Genomic DNA, 25,883 nt, shown 5'->3' with positions numbered 1-25,883 from the left:
AAGGAAGCAGCTCTGAATGAGAAGGAGCCCGAAACTTTTTCAAGATAAAATGTGAACCGATCATGGACTTTGATAAAACAACCTTACTGTGCAGGTTTACATGATCCAAACGAATAATTACAGTAAATGCAAAAAGGGAAGGTGTAATTCTACTTTAAAGTGGAACTAAACTGCTTCTTGTTTGCCTCACATGGAACTCTCTTGCGCGCTGACATTTAAAAAAAAAACAACAAAAAAACAAAAAAAAAAAAAAACGGGGTATGAGCAGATGTCCCATGTGGTCTCTCCTAGGCAATAGGGAGCTGGAAAAGACCACAGGCAGATTTCTAAGCATGCACACAAATGCTGCCAGCTTCAGGTGGATGGACACTATAGTAATGAGCAGATTTTGCATACATGCACGGAAATCTGCCCCACATGCACTGCAAACTTGTGACCCAGTGCTTCGTGGGATAGCGGTTATGTAGCAATCTCAGAAGGCAGCAGGGCCTGACCTAGGCCAGAAACCAGGAAGTACTGTCTCTCAGCACAAAAAGCAACCCATAGGTAAAAACTAGAACACAATTAAAGCAGAGTTCCACTCACCCTGTAAAAAAAATTAAAGGCAGCAGCTACATAAAACTGTAGCTGCTGACTTTTAAAAAACAGTCACTCACCTGTCCCACGGTGCCCCCGCCGCAGCCCGTTTCAACCAACCGTCCTGTATTCCAGGCGCCGGCATCTTCAGTGTGGGTACCCGGTTATGACAGCTTGCGGCTTCACGACCAGGTACCCACTGTGTAAGCGCGAGTAGTGCTGAGCTTTCTGAATGGCCCCATTGTCTTCTGGGACCTGTCCCGCAAGACTACGGGGAGGGAGGATAGGACAACGTCCACTTCCAATCGCCTAGGCAATAGCAGCGGAAGTGGGAGCGGGTACTTGTCAATTTCGGGTACCCGCTCCCCAAAGATGCCAATCCTTAATGGGGAGCGGGGAACCAATCAATGTGGAACTTCCCCTTTTGGGTGGAACTCTGCTTTAATTAGCATTTCTGCAGGGGCGACAGAATAAGGAATTGTTGTTTGCGTTTAGTTCCGCTTTTAAGACAAACTTTGTTGAAGAATTTTCTCACAACAATTATTATTATTACACAGTATTTATAAAGCGCAAATAGTTCGCTCAGCGCTGTACATTACAAAGGGGGACAGAACATGTGACAGAACAATAACAATACAATGCAAAACATGAGGGGATCGAGGGCCCTGCTCTTTCGAGCTTACAATCTAGGAGGGAGGGGATGGTGGCACAGGAGGAGATAGCTGTGGGGGATGGAGTGGTAGGAAGAGTGGAGGAGGTCGGCAAGTTAGCAGGGGGTGGGGTAGGCTTCCCTGAAGAGATGGATTTTCAGGGTGCGCCTAAAGGAGAGGAGAGTAGGTGATAATCTGATGGGTTGGGGTAGGGAGTTCCAGAGGATGGGTGACACCCTGGAGAAGTCCTGGAGGCGGGCATGGGAGGAGGAGACCAGGGAACTAGAGAGAAGGAGGTCTTGTGAGGAGCGGAGTGTGCGTGTTGGGCGGTACTTGGATATTAGGTCAGTGATGTAGTTCGGGGCAGTATGGTGGACGGCTTTGTACGTCAGTGTTAGGATTTTGAATTTGATCCGTTGCACAATCGATGCAACACATTCAACAATTTACTGCAACATGGAAGAGGTCTTATTTACTTCTGCCTTCCTTCTCACCAGACATGGCAGTATTTCTTTACAAACTTGTCCCAACAGTAGCCCCATACAATAATGTGTTGCAAAAAAGATCTACCTGAATTTTTTGCATCCATCAGTACTAACAACAAAAATGTTGCGGGGCTTTTGTGAAAATGGCACAAGACTTCAGACTACACACTGCCAGAAATTTTTTGCAAATGCCTTATTGCACCCCCATTGTTTATAATAGGACTCCTTCCCCTCAATGCACTTTATTTAAAAAAAAAAAAAAAAAAAAAAAACCTTTCTATATTCAATGTAAGAACTCATAGGCTGCAGGAAAAGGGGTGTGAGACTCGTTATTAAGACAACAATCCATCAATCCTTCCAATGCAGGAAAAGTGCAATCACACTGCTACAAGATAAAAGGTCTGAGAAATAAATTACAGAGGCGGCACAGGGAAATTTTATAGGGAATTCTAATGTCTCTCCTAACAAGGATGCCAAAATAAACTCTGCAAGGCGATAAACACATTACAACTAGATCACAGCAACAAAATCACACAAATATGCAGGCCAGGGAGATAATGTGTTCTATATGACCGGTGCATCTGCCAGAGACCAGCATCCCCTGTGTTATCGCCAATACCAAGCATAGGTGCACATTTACTTCTGTGTGACAATTTTGTAAACTTTCAATGAGCTTAAAAATCCTGATCCTTTTTGATTTTAACCACCTCAAGTCCGGACACTTTCACCCCCTTCCTGTCCAGGCTAATTATGAGCTTTCAGCGCTGTCACACTTTGAATGACAATTGCGCGGTCATGCAATACTGTACCCATATTAATTTTTTTCACATTTTTTGAGACACATAAAACTTTATTTTGGTGGTATTTAATCATTTTGCTATATAAATGAAAAAATCCAAATATTTTGGAAAAAAAAAGTGTTTTTCTTATAAAATTTTGCAAATAAATAATATTTTTTCATAAATCTTGGCCAAAATGTATTCAGCTGTTTAGTAAAAAACAAAAAACACTCAAATTAGTTTATAACCAAAAATTGTAATGTAAAAAAAACTATTTTTACATTTTCTATTAAATTTTTTTATATTTATGTGTTTTTTTTTACATATTGTCACCTTAGCAGTACAGTGTCACCATAGTGACACTGTACTACTTGTGGGGGGTGATGAAGATTTTTTTTTTATTTTACACGGATTGCTTTTAAACCCATAAAAGGCAGTAAAAGAATTGTTTCTCCTTCTCACTGGATGCATTCTTGCAGCCATTGAGAAATACTGTGCGAGCTGTGATTGGTCACAGCTTGTCACATGGTACAAGGCTGTTGTGAATAGCCTTGTACCATGTGACCTCTGTGATCATTCACAGATTTCACACGTAGTAAGCAATCATGTCAGGAAGTGACATATTGCTTACTACTATTCGTGTGATCACTGCTTGGCCAATCGGTGACCACATGATCGGGACCTCAAACAGAGGTCTCGTACAGCAATCGGTGTTCCGATGGGAGCGCGCACAGCCAGGGAAGCGGGAGGACGTTTATAAACGGCCACCTGCCCCTGCACTGCTCCCGTCCGGCAGGTTATATACATGGGCCGGAGGGAAGTGGTTAAGCAACAAAATTACCGAAGAAATATCAATCTTTGGTCATGCAAAACTAAGAAACTATTAAAGCTCCTGTTAAAGTATATGTTCACCTTTGCAGAATAGATTAAACTCTCCACACCCTTTTCGTTGCATTTACCTCCATGGTTGACACAGTTTCACTGTTTACATAGCCTGGTGCGCATTGGTCCTGGGGTTTGAAAGCCGCACTGGCTGTTCTTCCTCTTCTTTCCCTATAAGTGCTGAGGTGGAGCAGAGTGGTTCTGATTGGTCAGCGCCGGCAAGTGACCACACTGACTAATCAGAACTGCTCTGATCCATGCTGGCATCCTTTGGGAAAGAAGATGAACAGCATGGTTTTCAAACCCCAGGACCAATGCACCATGCTGCGAGGACAGTGAAACTATCACCCATGGAAGTAAGTACAGTGGGGATTGAGGAAGGTGAACAGGGGGTGTTTGTTCAATTGGCTATAGACTGCTAAATTCCACATTTGTTGTTATTCAATTGACAGCTGATAGAAAAGCTTGTAAAATGTATGGACATCGTTATGTCCAATAAATGGCTCTACAGGAATTGCATGGGTAATTAGTTGCCAATGGGTCACAATGGTTTCCCAACTGAATGAAAGCTGAACTGCAACATGCTGGTGAAGTGGTTGGCACTCTAGTAACACTATGGTCTTGGATTTGAAAGTGTATATGAGCTTCTTAATCCCAAACCATGGTCATCAATATGGAGTTGACCTACTTTCCCCAACCCCGCCGCCCTCTACCCCCAGCTATTACACTCTACACTCTTCTAAGAAGGTTTCCTACAACATGCGGCCAGGAGAACATTTACGAGGCTGGGAGCTGTACATAAAATGAGAAGAACTGGCTCACAACTGGAGTTCCAATTCACCCCAATAAAGATAGCTTCAGCCCCAGAAGGTTTTCCCTCTTCTTGATCTGGCACTTCACTATTTCAACTGGCAACTGCGTGGTCATGCAATGCTGTACTCAATCAAATATAATTTTTTTTGTCACAAGGTTTTGAAAAAGAAAAGAAAAAATATTTTCATTTTTCAAAAAAGTGTGGCAACAAATGAGATCTGCAAAAATGCTCATGCTCCTTAGCAAACACCTTGGAGTATCTACTTTCCAAAAAAGGGTCTTTTGGGGGGGGGGGGGGTCACGCTTCTAACTACTTGAAGATCAAGTCTTTTCTGACATTTGTTTTTTATTGAAAATTACTTGGAACCCCCAAACATTAGATATTTTTTAAATCAAAAGCCCTAGAAAATGAAAAGGTGGGTATTGCAATTTACATCACGCAGTATTTCTGCAGCAATTTTTTTCACGCTATTTTTGGAAAAAATACACAGTATTGAATTGTAATGCACAAAAACACAATATATTGGCCAATTTGTTGATAGCATATAAAAGATGGTGTCACACTAAGTAAATAGACACCAAACATGGCATGTTTTAACCACTTCCCGACCGGCCGTTGTATATAAACGGCCAGACGGTGGCAGTGCAGGGTCGGATGGCCGTTTATAAATGGTCTCCCCGCACCCTGCTTGTGCACGCTCCCTGGGAGCGCGCAGCACCGCGATCCGGTGCCCGCTGTGTCCTCCGGACACAGTGGAACACCGATCGTCGGATGGGACCTCTGTACGAGGTCCCGATCATGTGATCGCTGATTGGCCAATCAGTGATTACATGCACAGTAGTAAGCAAGATGTCACTTCTGACATCATTGCTTACTACGTGTGAAATCTGTGAATGATCACAGAGGTCACATGGTACAAGGCTATTCACAACAGCCTTGTACCATGTGACAAGCTGTGACCAATCACAGCTCACTCAGTACTTCTCAATGACTGCAAGAATGCAGACAGAAAGACATCCTATATGGGTGTTAAAGCAATCAGTGTAAAAAAAAAAAAAAAAAAATCTTATTCACCCCCCACAAGTAGTACAGTGTCACCATGGTGACACTGTACTGCTAGGGTGACAGTATGTAAAAAAAATAAATAAAAAATATAAAAAAATAAAATAAAAATGTAAAAAAAAAAAAGGGTTTAAAAATTATAATTTTTGGTTATAAACTAATTTGGATATTTTTTTTTTTTTTTTTTTACTAAAAAGATAAACGGAATAAATTTTGGCCAAGATTTATGATGAAATAATATTTGCAAAATTTTATAAAAAAAACACTTTGGACTTTTTCATTTACATAGCAAAAAAAAAAAATCCCAGTGGTGAATAAATACCACCAAAATAAAGCTTTATCTGTCTCAAAAAAATGGTAAAAAATTCATTTGGGTACAGTGTTGCATGACCGCGCAATTGTCATTCAAAGTGTGATAGCGCTGAAAGCTGAAAATTGCCCTGGTCAGGAAGGGGGTAAAAGTATCCGGTCTGGAAGTGGTTAAAATTGCACCATACCTGGGCAATGCTGACAGTCTACTTAAATTGTTAATATCCATAGGCAACGCTTTAAAAGCCTTTACAGGTTATCACTTTAGATTTACACAGGAGGTCTAGGGCTGGAATTACTGCCATCAATCTGATGTTCGCGGTAATATCTCTTGCTCTGTTTCCATACCGGCATGGGACCGAGGCTTGTGTTCGCCCTTGTACACGAGCATGATGGGTTGGTTTGGGGTATTTTTTAAAATTATTTGTTTTGCCTTATTTTATATTTTTACACTGTCCCATTCATTTATTTTTTAAAATCACTTTTATTGTTATCACAGGAATGTAAAAATCCCCTGTGACAGCAATAGGCAGTAACAGGTACTCTTTTCTGAGAAATCTGGAGTCTATTAGATTCTAGAACTCTCCTCTGCCCTTAAAGCATCTGATCACACCATGCACAGAATGCATGAAGGTAAAAAAAAATATTCATCTTTCAGAACCACTTTAAAACTACCACAGTGGTGGTAATCCCTTAATGTGGGTACACCAGAGCAGGCGCAAAAGCTGACCGCATCCTGTCCAAGCACATGCAGTGCACCACCACACTCTGTATGAGCATGTGCAGTGGCCCATGTCACTGTGTATGAAAACAGTATCCTAAAATACTTTGTGTGGGAATGCAGCACAACCCACAAAACTCCAATGCAACTTAGAACTGGAATATAGATCCTCGCTATGTGTTGGAATTGTGTAAATAGGCAAATGTTTGGATTAATTTCCCTCTCTGCCAATCCCTCCGCTGGCTTCCACTCGCTCAATGAATAAAATTCAAAATACTAACAACTAACAAAGCCATCCACAACTCTGCCGCCAGCTACATCACCAACCTGGTCTCAAAATATCAACCAAACCGCTCTCTTCGATCCTCCCAAGACCTTCTGCTCTCTAGTTCCCATGTCACCTCCTCCCATGCTCGCCTCCAGGACTTCTCCCATCCTATGGAACTCTCTACCCCAATCTGTCCGGCTGCCTCCTAATCTATCCACCTTTAGACGATCCCTGAAAACCTTTTTCTTTAAAGAAGTCCTGCTTCTACCTAGTAAACCGCCATTTATTTCCTCCATCAGCTCAGCTATTACCTTTTGTATCACTCAAACCTTCCTCCTACGTTGTAAGCTCTAACGAGCCGGGCCCTCTGTTTCCTCTTGGACCAAATTGTATTGTAACTGTAATGTCTGCCTTCATTTTGTAAAGTGCTGTGCAAACTGTTGGCGCTATATAAATCCTGTATAATAATAATTAATCCTCACACACCAGCACACATATATACCTTAGATTGTACGCCCCTTGAGGGTTAGGGATTGATGTGAATGTACAATATTGTAAAAGCGCTGCGTAAATTGATGGCGCTATATAAGTACCTGGAATAATAAATAAATAAATAGCATTGTTTTTGGTCGGCCAGTGTAGAAGACGAAATAGGAGATATCTGAAGTCGGTCAGGTTAAATATCAATGTGTCACTACTGACATCCAGAGGGTAAAGCAGGAATGTACACCATCTACAGAGTGCAGGCAGTGATCGACCATTCAATTTGCACTTGTAGTTTACTAAAAAATTGTGATGCAAACATCTGCACATTCCCCATGGAGCTTACTTCAGTGCCACTTTTTTTTTGCAAACCTTCGATCCCACAGCCAATCCAATAAATAGAGAATCATTCACAGGAACTGCTTTACAGGCCATAAGATTTGTACACTCTCTTGTAATACAGCCTAACAACCAATTTCAGAGTCTTTACCACATTACCATTTGCTGTGTGAATCGTGAGCCACATTTGTAAGACTCTCTCTCACCTGTAAACCTATTAAGTACTTCCCCATTTACAGAGTAGTCACTCCTACTTCCAGCATGATTTCAATATTTGGTTGGCATGTTGCAGCTCAATTTAAAAAAAAAATTCCAGGTTCAATTACAAATTAAGAAAAAAAAAATTTTGATGTTACATAAACTCCTTTTCTTTGGTAGTCCACTGGAGGACACGGTAAAAGTACCTCTTTAGATTTGACTTCTGCTGCCACCTTCAGGAGGTTTGGACAGTATGCAGCATAAAGGGAAGGGGCCAGCCATCCAGTGGCTATACCCCAGAAAGGCTTGGAATCGAATTGCCACACTGAATTGGTTGAGGCCATCATGTTGATCCCTGGCACACTGCATTGGTTCAGTATGTCATGTTGATCCTTGCCTCACCGATTCCCATTTGGAAAAAAAAAATGCAGAACGTTAGTACAGAGGCGCCTCTGGCTGCATGCTTGTTTTGGGTTAATGACTCATGAAACCAAGGATGATGATAGGCAGCCCCACATATTGTACAAACTGGATATTTCAGCACATAGTTACATAGTTAGTCTGGATGAAAAAAAACAAAAGTCCATCCAGTTCAACCATTAAAAAAAAAAAAAAAAAAAAAGTTCTAATCCTAAAGCACCCATTTCCCTATATTGAATTTTCCTTTTACCCATTCATAGGCATACAAAATTTCTGGACAGCACATGTGCTCTGGGTTAGTGGCGTAAACACCCGAAGCAAAGGGGAAAAGCAAAGGTTTGCTTTAAAAAAATACCTGTAATGTGATCTGTGAAGCAAACTCTGCAGAAGTTCTGTTCAATGCAGACATCGAGTCTCCCGGAGAGATGACACCGGGCGTTCCATTTCTGCGATAGCATCTGTTTAATGGTGAGGTTTGCACTCAGGTGAGAGGAGTCTCCCTATTCTACACTGTGTGCAACCTGCAATACACTCCCCACCCTCATCACCGGCATTCACGGATCAAACATCTCCACCGCACAATCCCCCCTATCCGCCCACACTAACCACCCATGACATGGTGATCAGAACTGTGGGCTATATCACAAATATTATTATTATTATTATTATACAGGATTTATATGGCACCAACAGTTTGCACAGCGCTTTACAGTATAAGGGAGACAGTACAATTACAATACATTTCAGTACAGAAGGAATAGGAGGGCCCGGATCGTGGAGCTTACAATCTAAAGGAAGGGGGAGGTGATACAAAAGGTGATAGCTGCGGGGGATGATCTGGTGGAGGTGATTCAAGTACAGTTCTAAGGTGGAGGTGGGGTAGGCTTCCCTGAAGAAGTGTGTTTTGAAAGATCGCCTAAAGGCAGACAGGGTGGGGTCTGACCGCACATGCTGTGGTAGGGAGTTCCAGAGGATGGGAGAGGCTCTGGAGAAGTCCTGGAGGCGAGCGTGGGAGGAGGTGATGAGGGAGCTAGAGAGGAAGATATCTTAGGAGGAGTGGAGCGGGCAATTTGGGCGATATCTGCGGATGAGGTCAGTAATGTAGCTAGGGGCAGTGTTGTGGTTGGCTCTGTAAGCTGAGGTTAGTATTTTGAATTATATACGTTGGGTTAGTGGAAGCCAGTGAAGGGATTGGCAGAGAGGGGCAGCAGTCGCTGATCGGTTGGTAAGGTGTATGAGTCTAGCAGCAGCATTCATAATAGACTGAAGGGGGATAGCCTGTGTAACGATAGACCAGTGAGGAGGGAGTTCCAGTAATCGAGGAGGGATATAACAAGGCGTGGATAAGTTGTTTTGTGGTGTCATTGGTCAGGAAGGGGCGGATTTTGGAAATGTTCCGAAGGTTGAGGCGGCAGGATTTAGCCAGTGAGTGGATGTGAGGCCCAAAGGAGAGGTCAGAGTCTAGGATTACGCCTAGCATCCTGGCATGAGGGGAAGGACCAATGGTTGTGCTGTTGATCTTAATGGTAAAGTCATGAGTGGGGGATCGGGGGGAGGAAATATTACAAGCTCAGTTTTTGAAAGATTGAGTTTGAGGTAGTGATGTGACATCCATGCTGATATGTCGCTTAGTAGATTTGTGATACGTGAGGAGATTGAGGGGGTGAGCTGGGGAGTGGAGAGATAGATTTTAGTGTCATCAGCATAGAGGTAGTATTAGAAGCCATGGGAGGTTATTAGTTGGCCCAGTTGGCCAAATATAACTACAACTTTCTACGACGACACATACAGACATAAAATACTGAAGGAAATGGAAAAGGACATTTTTATTTGGGGGCTCCGGAAAATAAGCAAAATACAAAGATCAAATACATACATTGGAGCCACTTTACTGGCCAAAGAATTTCTAATTCTGTCCATCCGGTTTTGAGATTTACATAGCTCTGCCTCACTACACAGACAAGAGATCTGAACTTTCTCTGCTGTGTTATGTAATACTCTAGGTCTTGTCCCTTCCTACCAGTGATTAGACAGTGAAAGAGAATCAGCAGGTTGATGGACTTCATATCTCAGACATTCTTTTCTCTCCCCTTCTATCAAGAGGCCTATTGTTAGCACATGCAGCACAATTGGTTGCCTAATTCTGCCCTTCACCTCTCCCAGTCTAAGCTCTGCTGTACAGAGGACTCCAGGAGGCTGAATACCAGATCAAATTCAGGTACTTAAACTAGTCGCACTTCATGAATATTTAATTAAAGTGTATGTTACCAAGAACATTTATTTTTTTCTGCATGTGTTCACATAATGTATGTTCACAACTACTTTAAGACATACCTGAATTAAACCTAGTACATTCAATCAGAAAATTGTACGAAAAATACCACTTTCGAAGCAATCATACAATAATCTGATTGTTCGTACACAGCTTTGTTCGTACACAGCTTCCTTCCGAAATTATTTAAAGGGACAAGCACAAAAATTTTTCTCATACAATACCAAATCGTACAAATTTTGTTTAAACGGGACAGTTTTCATCCGAAAATACAATACAAATACATTACACTTCAGCATTTTTATTCTCTCATACGAGAATTTTCATAATTTCACTTTCAATATGAGACCAGCATGCAAAAAACACAAAAAAAAAACAAATAAATGACAAAACAAAAAATGGACGATCATTCATCCGATATTCTCATTGTGTGTTCGAGGCCTTATTGTTTGTTTTTTTTTTTTTATCTGCCTGGAGGTTCAGCTTTAAAGATTGACCTCTTGATTTTGCTTTCCATGATATGTTCATCTACAATCTCAGATTTGTGTCGCAGGAACGCTACAGGATTTAACATTATTTCCGTCTTTATTAATGCTAATGCATGAAGTCCTCCTTTCAAGCCAGAAAAGTGGTGGCCCTTAAGTGAATGTCCCCCAGTCTCTCCTGATCAGCCCAATGGGTGAAGCTTTTGAAAAATGCTCTATCCTTTATAAAAATCTAGTTTAGGCTCATAGAGGACATCCAACTTGCTAACCATTTGGAATCCTTGGTTTGCTGAAACCTTCAAGTGACAATAAAGCTTAGTTTTTTTTTTTCTTAAAAAAATAATAAACATGTCTATACTTACCTGCTCTGTGCAGTGGTTTTGCACAGAGCAGTGTAGATCCTGTTCTTTTTGGAGTCCCCTTTGGTGCTCCGGGTTCCTCTCCCTCGAGCAGTGCTCCCCAGGGAAAGCTGTTCTTCCTGAAGTCACCACGGCGTGCACGTCCCTAAGCCTCTGCTCTATGTGTGCGTCCATAGGACACAGCACGCGGCTTGCGTCCCCCTCCTCTCCCTCCATTGGCTCACTGACTGTGATTGACAGCAGCAGGAGCCAACGGTCAGATGGATCAGCGGGGGGCTCAGGTAAGGATCGGGATGGGGGGGTGTCGGGGAGAGGCACTGCACACAATTACTTTGTTACCTTCATGCATAGTATACATGAAAGTGAAAACCCTTAAGCCTTTACAACCACTAAGTTTTCCTAGCTATTAAATAACACAATCTTAACGTGGATGTAAAGGCTGAAGGTTTGCATGAATGTATAAAACCTTCTGTGTTGCCCCCCAACCGACAGCCCCTCCCTATTATTCACCTGAGCCCCCTCTCGATCAAGCGATGTGCACGGGAACCCTTAGCCGTCCTGGGTCTCTCACTTCTCATTGGCTGAGACAGCCAGTGAGCCAATGTGGAGAGAGCGGAGGGGGGCAGAGCAGAGCTGTGGCCCTATGAGTCTTATGGAGACATAGAATGGGGCTTAGGAGCAAACACGCACCAGTGTCCCCACAGCACGTGGCTTGCTATTGGGGACACTGGTCAAGTGTGAAGGAGCCAAGAGCGCCGTCAGGGGACCCAAGAAGAAGAGGATCAGGGCTGCTCTGTGCAAAACCATTACACAGAGCAGATAAGCATGACACATTTGTTATTTAAATAAAAAAAACAATTAACCTTTAGAGTCACTTTAACACCACACAACCCAGCCCTCTTTGTTGTGCGGTTTTCAATGGTAATGGATGATTTTTGAAGATTGCATTCCATAATAATGACCTTTATTAGAGATTCATGTACCACTCCAATACTGTGGCAATTGCCATACTTTCTTGTAGGAAAGGGATTTTAAATCTACTCTGTATTTTAGTGTGATCAGTTTTTACCAATAGTGCATACTACTCTGTAGATGACTCAGGACCTATTTTGGATAAAAAAATAAAATAAAAATTGAGTACTAGCAACAACTAAACACCAGTAAAATCATACTGCTACTCAAGGTTAGATGTGGCAATATTTAAAGTTCACTCAATATATCTCAAGTCTGGGTCTTCTAGAATCTAAAGAAAAAGCTGACTCTTCATACGCTCCTTGTCTCAGCCACAGGATATGGCCACTCCAGGGAGTCATTGTGAAGGGTTCAGCTAAGTTAAACTCAGAACAGTGTAGAATTGGACATACGAATAATTAATACACAAATGTCAAGGGGATACTTCAGAAACATCAAAAAACACCAGGGGGCAATTGGTAAGTGAAGGTTTTTTTTAAGGGGGTGCATAGTAAAAAGCTAAACTCCAGCCAAATATTTAAAAAAAAAGACAATGTAATCCTGCTATGCATTCATTAAACTGATACATGCAAACAGAATTATCTTAAAGTAGAACAAAAAGCAAGACTTTTTTTTTTTTATTGTTTTGGGTAGAGTAAGGGAGAGTTATAACTCCGGTCAGAGGGGAGAATTCCCTTCACTTCCTGTCTCATAGCCAAATCAGGAAGTGGGAAGAAATACCTGAAGATGAAAGGAATCCCTTGGGAAACCCCAGGTCACCAGAACTAGCATTCCCACATAGGAGGATTTCCCCTCTATTACTTTTTCTGGGGACAACCCAAAATTTGGGATTTTGTTTTACTTTCACTTTCAATGATAATGGTAAACAGAAAAAATACAGAGGGTGAATCTCCCCTAACGGAGACACAGACAGCAAACATTGACAGGGGTTCTAGTCCCTCTCCACTCTAACCAAAAAAGAAAAAAAAAATAGCCTTTAGTCATACTTTAAAGTAGTTCTAAGGGCGGAAGTCTTTTTTTTTTTTTTTTTACCTTAATACATGCATTAAGGTAAAAACCTTCAGTATGCAGCTTCCCCCCTCCAGCCCCCCTTTATACTCACCTGAGCCAATCTCAATCCAGTGATGCGCACAAGAGCAGTGTCTCTCTCTCTCCTTCCTCACTGGCTCAGAGACAGCAGTGACAGCCATCGGCTCCCACTCTTGTCAATCACAGCCAGTGAGGGCGGAGCGTAGCAGCATTCTGAGTGTCTACAGACACACAGAGCCGGGTCCAGAGCAAGCACGCATGCGTGCTCCCATAGAAAGTGGCTTCCTATAGGGGGCACTCGGTGGGGAGAAGTGGGGTAGGAGCCAGGAGCACAAGTTGGTGGACTGAATTACTGGAGAATTGGGACTGCTTTGTGCAAAACCATTGCACAGAGCAGGCAAGTATAACCATGTTTGTTATTTTTAAAAAAATAAAAAGTGATCTTTTATAATCACTTTAATATAATACATGTATATGACGTGTATACAGTAATGTATATCCCCCTCCCCTGTACTCCATTATAGTGATATGACGTGTATACAGTAATGTATATCCCCCTCCCCTGTACCCCATTATAGTGATATGACGTGTATACAGTAATGTATATCCCCCTCCCCTGTACCCCATTATAGTGATATGACATGTATACAGTAATGTATATCCCCCTCCCCTGTACCCCATTATAGTGATATGACGTGTATACAGTAATGTATATCCCCCCTCCCCTGTACTCCATTATAGTGATATGACATGTATACAGTAATGTATATCCCCCTCCCCTGTACCCCATTATAGTGATATGACGTGTATACAGTAATGTATATCCCCCTCCCCTGTACTCCATTATAGTGATATGACGTGTATACAGTAATGTATATCCCCCTCCCCTGTACCCCATTATAGTGATATGACGTGTATACAGTAATGTATATCCCCCCCCTGTACTTCATTATAGTGATATGACGTGTATACAGTAATGTATATCCCCCTCCCCTGTACCCCATTATAGTGATATGACATGTATACAGTAATGTATATCCCCCTCCCCTGTACCCCATTATAGTGATATGACATGTATACAGTAATGTATATCCCCCCTCCCCTGTACTCCATTATAGTGATATGACATGTATACAGTAATGTATATCCCCCTCCCCTGTACCCCATTATAGTGATATGACATGTATACAGTAATGTATATCCCCCTCCCCTGTACTCCATTATAGCGATATGACATTTATACAGTAATGTATATCCCCCTCCCCTGTACTCCATTATAGTGATATGACATGTATACAGTAATGTATATCCCCCCTCCCCTGCACCCCATTATAGTGATATGACATGTATACAGTAATGTATATCCCCCCTCCCCTGTACTCCATTATAGTGATATGACATGTATACAGTAATGTATATCCCCCCTCCCCTGTACTCCATTATAGTGATATGACATGTATACAGTAATGTATATCCCCCTCCCCTGTACTCCATTATAGTGATATGACATGTATACAGTAATGTATATCCCCCTCCCCTGTACTCCATTATAGTGATATGACATGTATACAGTAATGTATATCCCCCTCCCCTGTACTCCATTATAGTGATATGACATTTATACAGTAATGTATATCCCCCTCCCCTGTACTCCATTATAGTGATATGACATGTATACAGTAATGTATATCCCCCTCCCCTGTACTCCATTACAGTGATATGACATGTATACAGTAATGTATATCCCCCTCCCCTGTACTCCATTATAGTGATATGATATGTATACAGTAATGTATATCCCCCCTCCCCTGTACTCCATTATAGTGATATGACATGTATACAGTAATGTATATCCCCCCTCCCCTGTACTCCATTATAGTGATATGACATTTATACAGTAATGTATATCCCCCCTCCCCTGTACTCCATTATAGTGATATGACATTTATACAGTAATGTATATCCCCCTCCCCTGTACTCCATTATAGTGATATGACATGTATACAGTAATGTATATCCCCCCCTCCCCTGTACTCCATTATAGCGATATGACGTGTATACAGTAATGTATATCCCCCTCCCCTGTACTCCATTATAGCGATATGACGTGTATACAGTAATGTATATCCCCCCTCCCCTGTACTCCATTATAGTGATATGACCTGTATACAGTAATGTATATCCCCCTCCCCTGTACTCCATTATAGTGATATGACATGTATACAGTAATGTATATCCCAGTTCCCCTGTACTCCATTATAGTGATAGGAAATGTTGTGTACAGTACTTACTGCCCCCCCGAGTACCCCACGGCGGTGAAGAGGCTGCACCTGTCCCCTCGGCGGCCGCGCCGAAGAAGCTGGAAACCGGAAGTTGTAAACCGGAACTCGGCTTCACAATGAGGCTTGGAGCGCATGTGCAGTCGCTCCATGCTTCATCTGTGCTCCCCGCTTGCCACAGAGGAATTTCTCCTCGCATTTGGCGAGCGGCTTTTTCAAGACACACACACACACACACACACGTGGGGGTTCTAACTGATTTTCTAGCAAAAAAAAAGATTTTTACATGATGGAGACAAGAGAGAAATGTCAGAATGTACCCGGTTGGGAAGTAAGCCCCCTTAGTAAAACAAGACATTTTTTTACAAAAAAGTAGATGCAGAGGAAAACAGATACAAATAAAAAGTGAATACTAGTGCTAACCGTAGTGCATTTAGAACCTGATGTTACTTTAACAGAGTTCTACTTCAGTGGCCTTGTCACGGAAAGACTGAAGCAATGGGAAAGCACATGCAACGCTTTATCCACTCTACAACAAAGTGTGTTCTGTGAACTCATACAATGTCTCTCTGGCACATAAGGGATTCTACGATAATCCTTCCCAAACACACTGCTTTTGTGCCGAGTCTCTGGTGACAGCCCCTGCAAGCCTTTTGAATTAAAAAAAAAAAATCGAGTCAAGGGAAATACGCTGGCTTTCTTGATATAAACGTTATATTTACTCCTCAACATCCATAAAAAAACTAAAGCCCCTTATGCCACCTGGGTGTATAGGAACCAAATGATGAGGGTTTGGGGATGGATCTCTGAAAAAAAGAAAAACTGAACAAAGATTTAACGCATTATTGAACCTGAAATCACAGTGGAGTTATTGCAGCACACAACGGCTACCATAGAGGAAGGAGACTTTATATGATTCAATTTTATTCACAGAGCTGTTCCCCTTAAGCCCTGATAAAGGGCACAACGTGAGGCCCTCAAAATATGTTGAATATTAAAATTATTACATATTTGGAATAAAATCTTCTAAAATTCATGTCTTTGGCTGTACGGCTCCAATAATAGACTTCCATTTCTTGTTTCCATTGTACAAAACCAGCAGAAACCTCACTAGTTGTATTTCTGATTTGCTGTGTTTTTTGAATAAAGTTATTAAAAACCTTATGATGGACTTTCACCTGTTCTGTTCCTAGCTATCCCTATGTAAAAAGGAGTGGCACTCTATTAAAGCCATGATAAAACCTAATAAAATTGGTGGTGATGAAAATTTTGACAGTGTGGTGAAAGTTGTGTGGGGATTGTAAATTGAATAAGAATCCCTAATATACATCATTAAAATTAAAGTATAACTAACTTTTTTTTTTAAAGAAAAAGTTTTTTTTTTTTAGTTTTTTTTTTTTTAGTGTTGGATAGAATGGAGAGGGCTTAGAAAACCTCTCATGTTTTTATTGCCGTTTGTGTCCCTTTGTAATTCTGAAGGGCCCTCTGCACACTGGTATATACCCTTTCAAGCAAACTATGCAAAAAATAGGGATATTTCGTTCACACATATTGCAATACATGCTTAAACTGGCCAACTGCGTCAAAGTAATCCCTCTATGGCCAGTCCTACTCTGCTCTGCCTACGCAAATGCTACTGTGGACACAATGCTAGCATAGGGGAAAAGACACAATGGGGAGAGCTACAAGGTTCAGGTCTGGCTACTGACCCAACAATACAACAAACAAGAGATCCCTGTGCTAGCATTGTGTCCACAGTAGCATTTGCGTAGGCAGAGCAGAGTAGGACTGGCCAGAGAGGGATTACTTTGACGCAGTTGGCCAGCTTAAGCATGTATTGCAATATGTGTGAACTAAATATCCCTATTTATTGCAGTTTGCTTGAAAGGGTATATACCAGTGTGCAGAGGGCCCTTCAGAATTTCTAGAGTTAATGTGGTTACACCCCTTTAGCACCTGATGGATAAATGCATGCACTAGCTGTATGGATTTGAGCACAGGGATCTAGTTTGTTTGTTTGTGCCGTTTGTGTCCCTTTGAGAAAAATCCACTCTCTCTCTCTTTGCCCAGTCTACCAAATTTTGGTTTGTTCCCAAAACAGGAACAGTGAGGACACCTTCCAGGGAGACACTAGTTCTGGTGACAATCTGGGATTCCCTCACTTTGGAGGTATTTTTTCTCACTTCCTCTTTTGGCTATGGGACAGGAAGTGAAGGGAAATCTCCCCCGAAGGGAGCCAAAAATACAGAGGTGGCAAAAACAAATCTTACAGGGGTTAAAACCCTCCCTTACGCTATCCAAAATGCCTATAGTTCTACTTTAATCACTTCAGCCCCAGCTAAGTACACATACATCGCTGGGAGTTTGAGCGGTTATACTGAGATGATGCCGGCAGCTGCACGCATCGTCCCGGTACCATTTTTTTTTTTAGAAACGTCGGCTCTCTTCTAATAACAATTGGAGCGGACAACTAGCAGCTTGAATGCTATTACAAGCAGCGGGAGGGTACACCTGCCACGTCTTGTGGCTTTAACAAGATCTCCATTCCCATCAGGAGCCCTGGTCAACCAGCCGGCACAAAACCGGATAGGCTTTGTTACATAGTAACCCGGAAGCAATGACCTGACATCACTGCTGGTTTATTCAGAAATCGAAGGCGCCATTTTTAAAAACACAAAAGCATTTAATCACACTTATCTTGTTGTGATTAAATGCTTTTAAAGGGCAGGAGGAGGGATTTGGGGTCTTATTGACCCAAGATCCCTCCATAAAGAATACCTGTCACATGCCTATTGCTGTCACAGGGTATGTTTACATTCCTTGTGAAAGCAATAAAAGTGATTAAAACATTTTGTTTTTAAAGCGACAGTGTGAAAATCATTTAAAAAAATGAAAGTGCTCTGTCCCCCCCACGCACGCAGTGATCGTCCCACACATGAGGTATCTCAACTGTCAAATGCAGGGCAGTAATTCTAGTACCAGACCTCCTCTGTAAATTTAAAGTGATAACCTGTAAAGGTTTTTAAAGAGTGAACAGTAAAATTTACTTTGGTTGTCACTGTTGCACAGGCAGGCGCAATTTTAAAGCGTGACACGTGTGGTATCTATGTACTCAGCGTAAAATCTTTTACATTTTACCACAAAATCAGGTTATGTATTTTGTTTTTTTCCCTTTAAAATTCAAAAGAGTGTATTTTTTCCCAAAAAAACTGTTAAAAAAAATCATTGCTAAAATTTCATGTGACATAAAAAAATGACAAAGCCCAACAATTTATTTTCTAGGGCCTCTGCTTTAAAAAAAAAATATGTTTGGGGGTTCCAAGTAATTTTCTAGCTAAAAATACTATTTGTTACATGTAAACAAAAAATGCCAGAAAAGGGCTGGTCTTAACCACTTCAAGCCTGGACACTTTTACCCCCTTCCTGTCCAGGCCAATTTTCAGCTTTCAGCGCTATCACACTTTGACAATTGCGCGGTCATGCAACATTGTACCCATATGAATTTTCTAGCATTTTTTTTTTTTGAGACAGATAAACCTTTATTTTGGTGGTATTTATTCACCACTGGGATTTTTTTTTTTTTTTTGCTATATAAATGAAAAAGTCCAAACATTTGGAAAGAAAGTATTTTTCTTATTTCTTATTATGTGTTTTTTTTTTTTTTTTACATACTGTCACCCTAGCAGTACAGTGTCACCATAGTGACACTATACTACTTGTGGGGGGTGATGAAGATTTTTTTTTTTTTTTTTTACAATGATTGCTTTTAAACCCATAAAGGCAGTAAAAGTAATTTCTCCTTCTCTCTGGCTGCATTCTTGCAGCCATTGAGAAATACTGTGTAAGCTGTGATTGGTCACAGCTTGTCACATGGTACAAGGATGTTGTGAATAGCTTTGTACCATGTGACCTCTATGATCATTCACAGATTTCACATGTAGTAAGCAATGAAGTCAGAAGTGACATTTTGCTTACTACTCTTCATGTGATCACTGATTGGCCAATCGGTGATCACATGATCGGCACCACTCACAGTGGTCCCGTACAACGATTGGTGTTCCAATGTGTCCCAGGAAGCGCAGAGGCAGTTTATAAACGGCCACCCGCCCCTGCACTGCTTCCATCCGGCCGTTTATATACATGGGCCAGACAGGAAGTGGTTACACGCACCCAAAAAGCACCTGCATGCAGTCAGGCTGTGTTCCACAATAAAGATTACTCAATAATATTCAAAAAATCTACCTTTGCATCTCAGACAGGTTGCAAAATGTGTTAATATCTTTTGCTGATCACAGGCCAGTAAGTGTGCATGACTGCCATAAGGACAGCACTGTCGTGAAAAGAGCAAATACAAAGTCCATCCAAGCTTTCCTATTCATACTTATGTAATCTAATATTAGTGGATGAACTAGAAAACCACAGCAGGAATCAAAGGATGTCATACTCTTGACATCAGAATATCTGGAAGCCAGCAAACTTGGAGCACACCCATTTTGCAATATTTTTCAGCTTGAAGCTCAGGCATGTACCACCCTTCCCTCCCACACTGAACTCATTAAAACTGAGGAAGCTACACGGAAAAGCAGCGAAACACCTTCAACATTACAGACCAGGTCCAGTTGAATGTGACGGACTACTGCTAGCTAATTATATATGTTTTTGAAGAGTTTATATTGTCAATTGGAACTGCTCCAAATTTCCATCCAGTACGATGGAGAAAAAAAAAAAAAAATCAAAAACAGCTATGCAGATTTATGTGTAATTTTTCTTTGTGTGTATAATTCTATGTTACTCACTTGCCACCCCAGATGCCAGGCCATAGAGAAGGCCCCCGCCGTCTGCCTGCTGCTGGAAAATGTGAGACCCCGGAGGCGGGCTTTTTTCTTGGCGGATAAAGTTATAAAGCAACGTTTTCACCAATCGACTAGTGTAAGGAAGACTGTAAGAAGCAAAACAGATTATATAAATTCAATATAATACTGAAGAGAGACTAGAATGGTTTGTAGTCATTTACTTTATCAGTATGGTGATAGTTTTATAAATACAAGCGTACCTCGGTTTACAAATTTAATGCGTTCTCCGGGACGTTTTGTATTGCGAAAAATTTGTAAACCGAAATGCGGTTTGCAATAGGAATGCATTAAAACCAATCAATCCGTTCCGGAGGTCAGAAAAGAGTTTTTAAAAAAGTAGCTGTCACTATAGGTCAATGCTGGTTTTTAAATGTAATTACCATCTTTTTTTTTTCCTTCACTATAGCTCAGAGAATCAGCTGTCACTTCCCCCAATTAAAAGAAAGAAAGTTTCCTTTTAGTTTATTTCCCCGAGTTAAAACAAAGAAAGTTCCCTTTTTAGTTTATTTCCCCGAGTTAAAAGAAACAAAATATCCTTTAGCTCTGGGGAAAGTGACAGCTAATTCTGTAAGCTATAGTGAAGAAAAAAAAAAAAAAAAAAGGCCGGCAATTGCAGTAAAAAAAAAAAAAATAATCGGCACCAACGTACACTTCATATTGTGAAAAGAATCTGTAAAAAAATTTGTAAACCGAGGCATTATTTGCAATGGGTTTTCATTCGGAAACTGAAAATTAAATTAACCGAGGTACAACTCTACATGCCTAAAACATTACAAAGGTTTTCCAAATGACTATGCTCTGGCATAGCACAGGGATGGTACTAAATAATTGACTGCTACTAGAGAAAAAAGAGCACTGCCTCCTTCAGAACGGTTTACTCATTAGAACCACTAGCCATTTGATTGGGTAAGTGGGTAACATACCAGCGGCCATGCATCAGGTATTTGTGGATGATGCTCTCATGGATGATCTCCTTGTGGAAAAGCTGATAGGACAAAACCACGATGAGGACAGTCACAGCTTCCAGCAGGACATTGTATGTGATGTCACTAAAAGACAGAGAAAGGGTCAGCTTCAGGAAGAACAAATTATAATTTAGAGAACCAAAGCAATGACCAACTATAACTGGTTAAACAGCAAACACCAATATACAGTAACCCAATTGCTAAAATCTCATATAAATCTTTAACATGATAAAGTGGTAGTAAAGGCTGAAGGGTTTTTTTTTACCTTAATGCACCTCGATCCAGCAATGAGCTCGAGAGTAGCGGCTCGCTCTCTCTCCTCACTGGACAGCGTTGTCAGCCGTGGGAGCCATTGGCTCCTGCTGCTGTCTATCAAATCTAGTGATGAGGGAGCAGGTGAGAATTGGGCGTTTTGGGCTAAGATGCACTGTGTGTCAATGGACACATGGAGCACAGTTTGGCATTGAGCTGGCACGGGAGGAAAACTGTATTGTTTACATAAAGTTCTCCTCCCCGTCGGAGATGCTCAGCAATCACCGGGTGTCGGCAAGTAATCACCAGCCGGGACTTGGTGACTGACAGCCACGGCTGCAAATGGCAGCTGGGTAGGGAGCGCACACGCCCCCTGCCGGAAATGCAAAATCACATATATATATTTACGTGGTTTTGCACACCCGTACCGCCCTGTAGCAGTATATCTGTTATAGGGTGGTCAGGAAGCGGTTAAAAGAAGATATTTACAATCACTTTAAAGTGATGTTAAAGGATTTTTTTTTTTTTTTAAATAACAAACACGTCATATTTGCCTGCTCTGTATTTTGCACAGAGCAGCACTGATCTTTCTCTTCTCTTTTCTTGGGAGAGTGCATGTGATCAGCACAGGGCCAATCAGCACTCCTCCTACAAACTTTAACCAGTGCTCTGCTGAAGTTACAAGGCTGCTCTAACTGCAGATAAGCAAAGGCATTTAGCAGTTTATATTTACTAAAATAATTGCACTTCCATGTTCTGTGGGAGACCAGATATAGTGAATGCAGGGTCCGGGGAGAGCGGATATAGTGAATGCAGGGTCCGGGGAGAGCGGATATAGTGAATGCAGGGTCCGGGGAGAGCGGATATAGTGAATGCAGGGTCCGGGGAGAGCGGATATAGTGAATGCAGGGTCCGGGGAGAGCGGATATAGTGAATGCAGGGTCCGGGGAGAGCGGATATAGTAAATGCAGGGTCCGGGGAGAGCGGATATAGTGAATGCAGGGTCTGGGGAGAGCGGATATAGTGAATGCAGGGTCCGGGGAGAGCGGATATAGTGAATGCAGGGTCCGGGGAGAGCGGATATAGTGAATGCAGGGTCCGGGGAGAGCGGATATAGTAAATGCAGGGTCCGGGGAGAGCGGATATAGTGAATGCAGGGTCTGGGGAGAGCGGATATAGTGAATGCAGGGTCCGGGGAGAGCGGATATAGTGAATCTTCATCACCCCTCTCACAAGTAGTACAGTGTCACCAGTCACCATGGTGACACTGTACTGCTAGGGTGACAGTATGTAAAAAAAAAAAAATTGTAAAAAAATAAATATAAAAAATTTTGTGTAAAACTTATAATTTTTGGTTATAAACTAATTTGGGTTTTTTTTTTTTTTTTTACTAAAAAGATAACGGAATTTGGGCCAAGATTTATTATGAAATATTTATTTGCAAAATTTTATAAGAAAAACACCTTTTCCAAATTTTTGGACTTTTTCATTTACATAGCAAAAAAAATAAAAATACCAGTGGTGAATAAATACCACCAAAATAAAGCTTTATCTGTCTCAAAAAAAAATGCTAAAAAATTCATATAGTTGCATGACCGCGCAATTGTCATTCAAAGTGTGATAGCGCTGAAAGCAGAAAATTGGTCTGGACAGGAAGGGGGTGAAAGTGTCCGAACTGTAAGTGGTTAATGGGGAGCGGGGGACAAGATCATAAAACAAAAAACTTCCCTTTTTGGGTGGAGCTCAGCTTTAATAGCTAACTGGATTTCTAGCAGACCAGCAAGTATTTTTCTGTACTTGCAGCATTTATAGAGAGGCAAAACGCCCAAACACACACTCTAAAGCTGGCCAAAGACGATGCGATTTTGATGGGGGAATTCCTCCCGCAGAGCTAATATGCTCGCCCAGTAGGAAGGCGCAAGGGAAGCAGTCCCTGCTGGGGGAACACGGTGATTATTGCGAACAGCTATTGCAGCTTATAACATAAAAATGGGGTAAATAAAACACACTGTCATAAATATAACAAAATATGACAAAAAGTAGAAAAGGTCCTATAAACTGAATGATAAACAGTCCGAGGTAATATGATATCAGTCCAAATAGGTATATTCCAGTGATGGAGTATATATGACTTCAATCCAAATGGGTATATTCCAGCATCCTAACATGAAGGTGTAGAAAAATTGCCCACTCACCGGAAGTGCAATTTAATGTGCACATAGAAATTCTATGTAGCCGGAGGTCCCGTGAAAGTATAGCCTGATGATAAAGGTATCCTCTGGTGGTTAATGAGGTGACGGCTGCTGGAGATGATGGTCTGGACCTATATCCCAAATCCTCCAGCCTGGGTGGACTCCTAAAATGCTGGGCTGAGATGTGGAGGCTCAGTGCCAGGTAATAGAGATGAAAACGCTCATGGTGTAGTATTGTGAAATGTATTTATTTGGGTATAAATCATTATGGTAAACAGTAAACGTACAGGGTGATAGTAACCTATACAAATATAGTGTGAATGAGCTCTTGAATGCACTGACCAGTGGATAAAAATGATGGCCACCGGACCTACTGATCCGGTGGCGTGACGTCAAGGCGTGCAGAGGCTCCTCCTAGACGCGCTTCGTGTAATAACACGTCTCCTGTAGGGGTGATGCCATTGCAGCTTAAGTGAGAGTATTCGAAAATCTATACTTATGACAGGTTCACTTTAAGTCTTTTCATTCTTTGGTCTTGTTCGTTAGAAATCACTAGCTTTATCCACCGAGCCAGTAACATAGTTTATGCAACAATTTCTACAAAAAGAAAACAAGAAACCATATATCTCTTTTCCAAGTCCAAAAATTGAGTTCGTGTTATTATCCGGCACTAGGTGTTCTCTTCCTGTACAGCTCAGGTCACAGCGTGGATGATATTCCCTCCGCTATAATCAAACTGCAAGAGGAGGAGGAGGAATGGAGGAAGTGGTATTTGGCCCCAAGAAGGACTGCTGATGCTCCAAGGAAAACATTCTCCTGAAATCATCCCAATTTCATGTTCTATCTTTCCAGTGTCTTGCAATTATGTCTTAATAGGCTGTTTACGTGGTACGACATGCACCTCACAGGGTGTGAGATTTTCATTTATTCTGGAAGAATTGGGCTTCTGTGCTTTTATGGTATCCTGTGTGAGAGCACCACGTTACCGTGAAACGCTTTGATCTCCTTCCAGAGCAAGGACTCACACAACATGCTGAAACTGCAAAAATCTGGAGCTCCAAGGCTGCCAATCAAAGGAAACATCCTTGTAATAAACATGACTGCCAGGCACAGCATTAATCTTATATCGTACAGGTGAAAGGCACCACTAATTATCAATCCGCTGTACAGAAAAACAGGTTGTGTAACCAGAGTGTCACTTATGTAGAATGAGAAGTGACAGACAAATTGAAGATACATCTGCAAACCTGTGTTTTATCCATGCATTGGAAAATATTGCATGCCAGCACTGGAAAATATTTAAAAAGTGAACCCTTTGAAAATTAAAATTTGCCAGAAGGTACGGGTTTTTTGGTAGAGGAGACTTAACATGTCTCTTCTGTCAGAAAAACTTACTTACCTGCTAGCAGTACTTGCTGATTGCAATGCCAGCACGGCACATTGTACAGCCCCGTCATGGTGCTGGGTGCCAAGATAATGCAACTTCAGCATGCCTGCCCATTAAGTGAAAAAAAGATGGCGAACCAAGAGAATCATATTTATTACAGTTACTTATATAGCACCATCAATTTACGCAGCGCTATATGCTCAGCTTTAAGAGAGCTAATTTTCCAAGACTGAGAGCTGCTCTCCAAGACTTAGACTCGGAGGGAATACTGGCATCGATAAACACAACACAGAAATAGGAGTTCTTCAAAATGACTGTGAAATACTGCAAAATATATTCCCATGGGCAACAAGTTTAAACGGCTAAAAATCAAACCTATGTGGCTTACGGTCAAAAGATAAAAAAAAATATAAATAAGAAGAAAAGAGCTTTTATTAAATATAAAAATGAAGGCGCACTATCATTTAAACATTAAAAAGAATATAACAGAACATGCAAAAAATAAAGGCCACAAAAACTGAAAAATGACAGGATCGCAAAACATAGCAGGACCAACCACTGTCATGGAAATTTTGTATTTTTGGTTGAACTTTAAATGTGTCATATATTAGTGTTATTCATATGTCTCTCGTGTGGCTGCAATTAGGCCATGCGCATGTACAATGTATGTATTACAGTACTCAGCTCGGTAAAGATGGCAGATCTGCGCTTATAGGCCGGCGTGTATACCACCACGGCATTCGATGCGAATGCCGCCGGCGGTAGGCCGCGGGCCTGTATCCACATATCAGCAGCATAGTACCACATGGACCTCGTATGTCTAGGCGCCAGGCAATGCGAACTCCGCGTGTA

General features: G+C 41.5%; 1 protein-coding gene across 1 annotated transcript in view; it reads right to left on the bottom strand.

The window, feature by feature from the left end:
* Window positions 1-21,307, bottom strand: part of DYM (dymeclin) — a gene marked incomplete at its 5' end in the record, with an annotated part of 425,359 nt that extends 404,052 nt beyond the window's left edge. Inside the window, 2 exons of the mRNA XM_089664077.1 lie at window positions 20,179-20,321; window positions 21,159-21,307. Coding sequence (XP_089520203.1) covers window positions 20,179-20,321; window positions 21,159-21,307 — 292 coding nt within the window. The remainder of the gene's footprint in view (window positions 1-20,178; window positions 20,322-21,158) is intronic.
* Between the last annotated feature and the right edge of the window lie 4,576 nt (window positions 21,308-25,883).

The sequence above is a fragment of the Staurois parvus genome, unplaced genomic scaffold (genome assembly GCF_062004578.1).
Source record: "Staurois parvus isolate SC_StPar_1 unplaced genomic scaffold, SC_StPar_1.0 ptg001830l, whole genome shotgun sequence".
In the NCBI taxonomy this organism is placed as follows: Eukaryota; Metazoa; Chordata; class Amphibia; order Anura; family Ranidae; genus Staurois; species Staurois parvus.
This window is presented reverse-complemented; position numbering and strand designations above follow the sequence as displayed.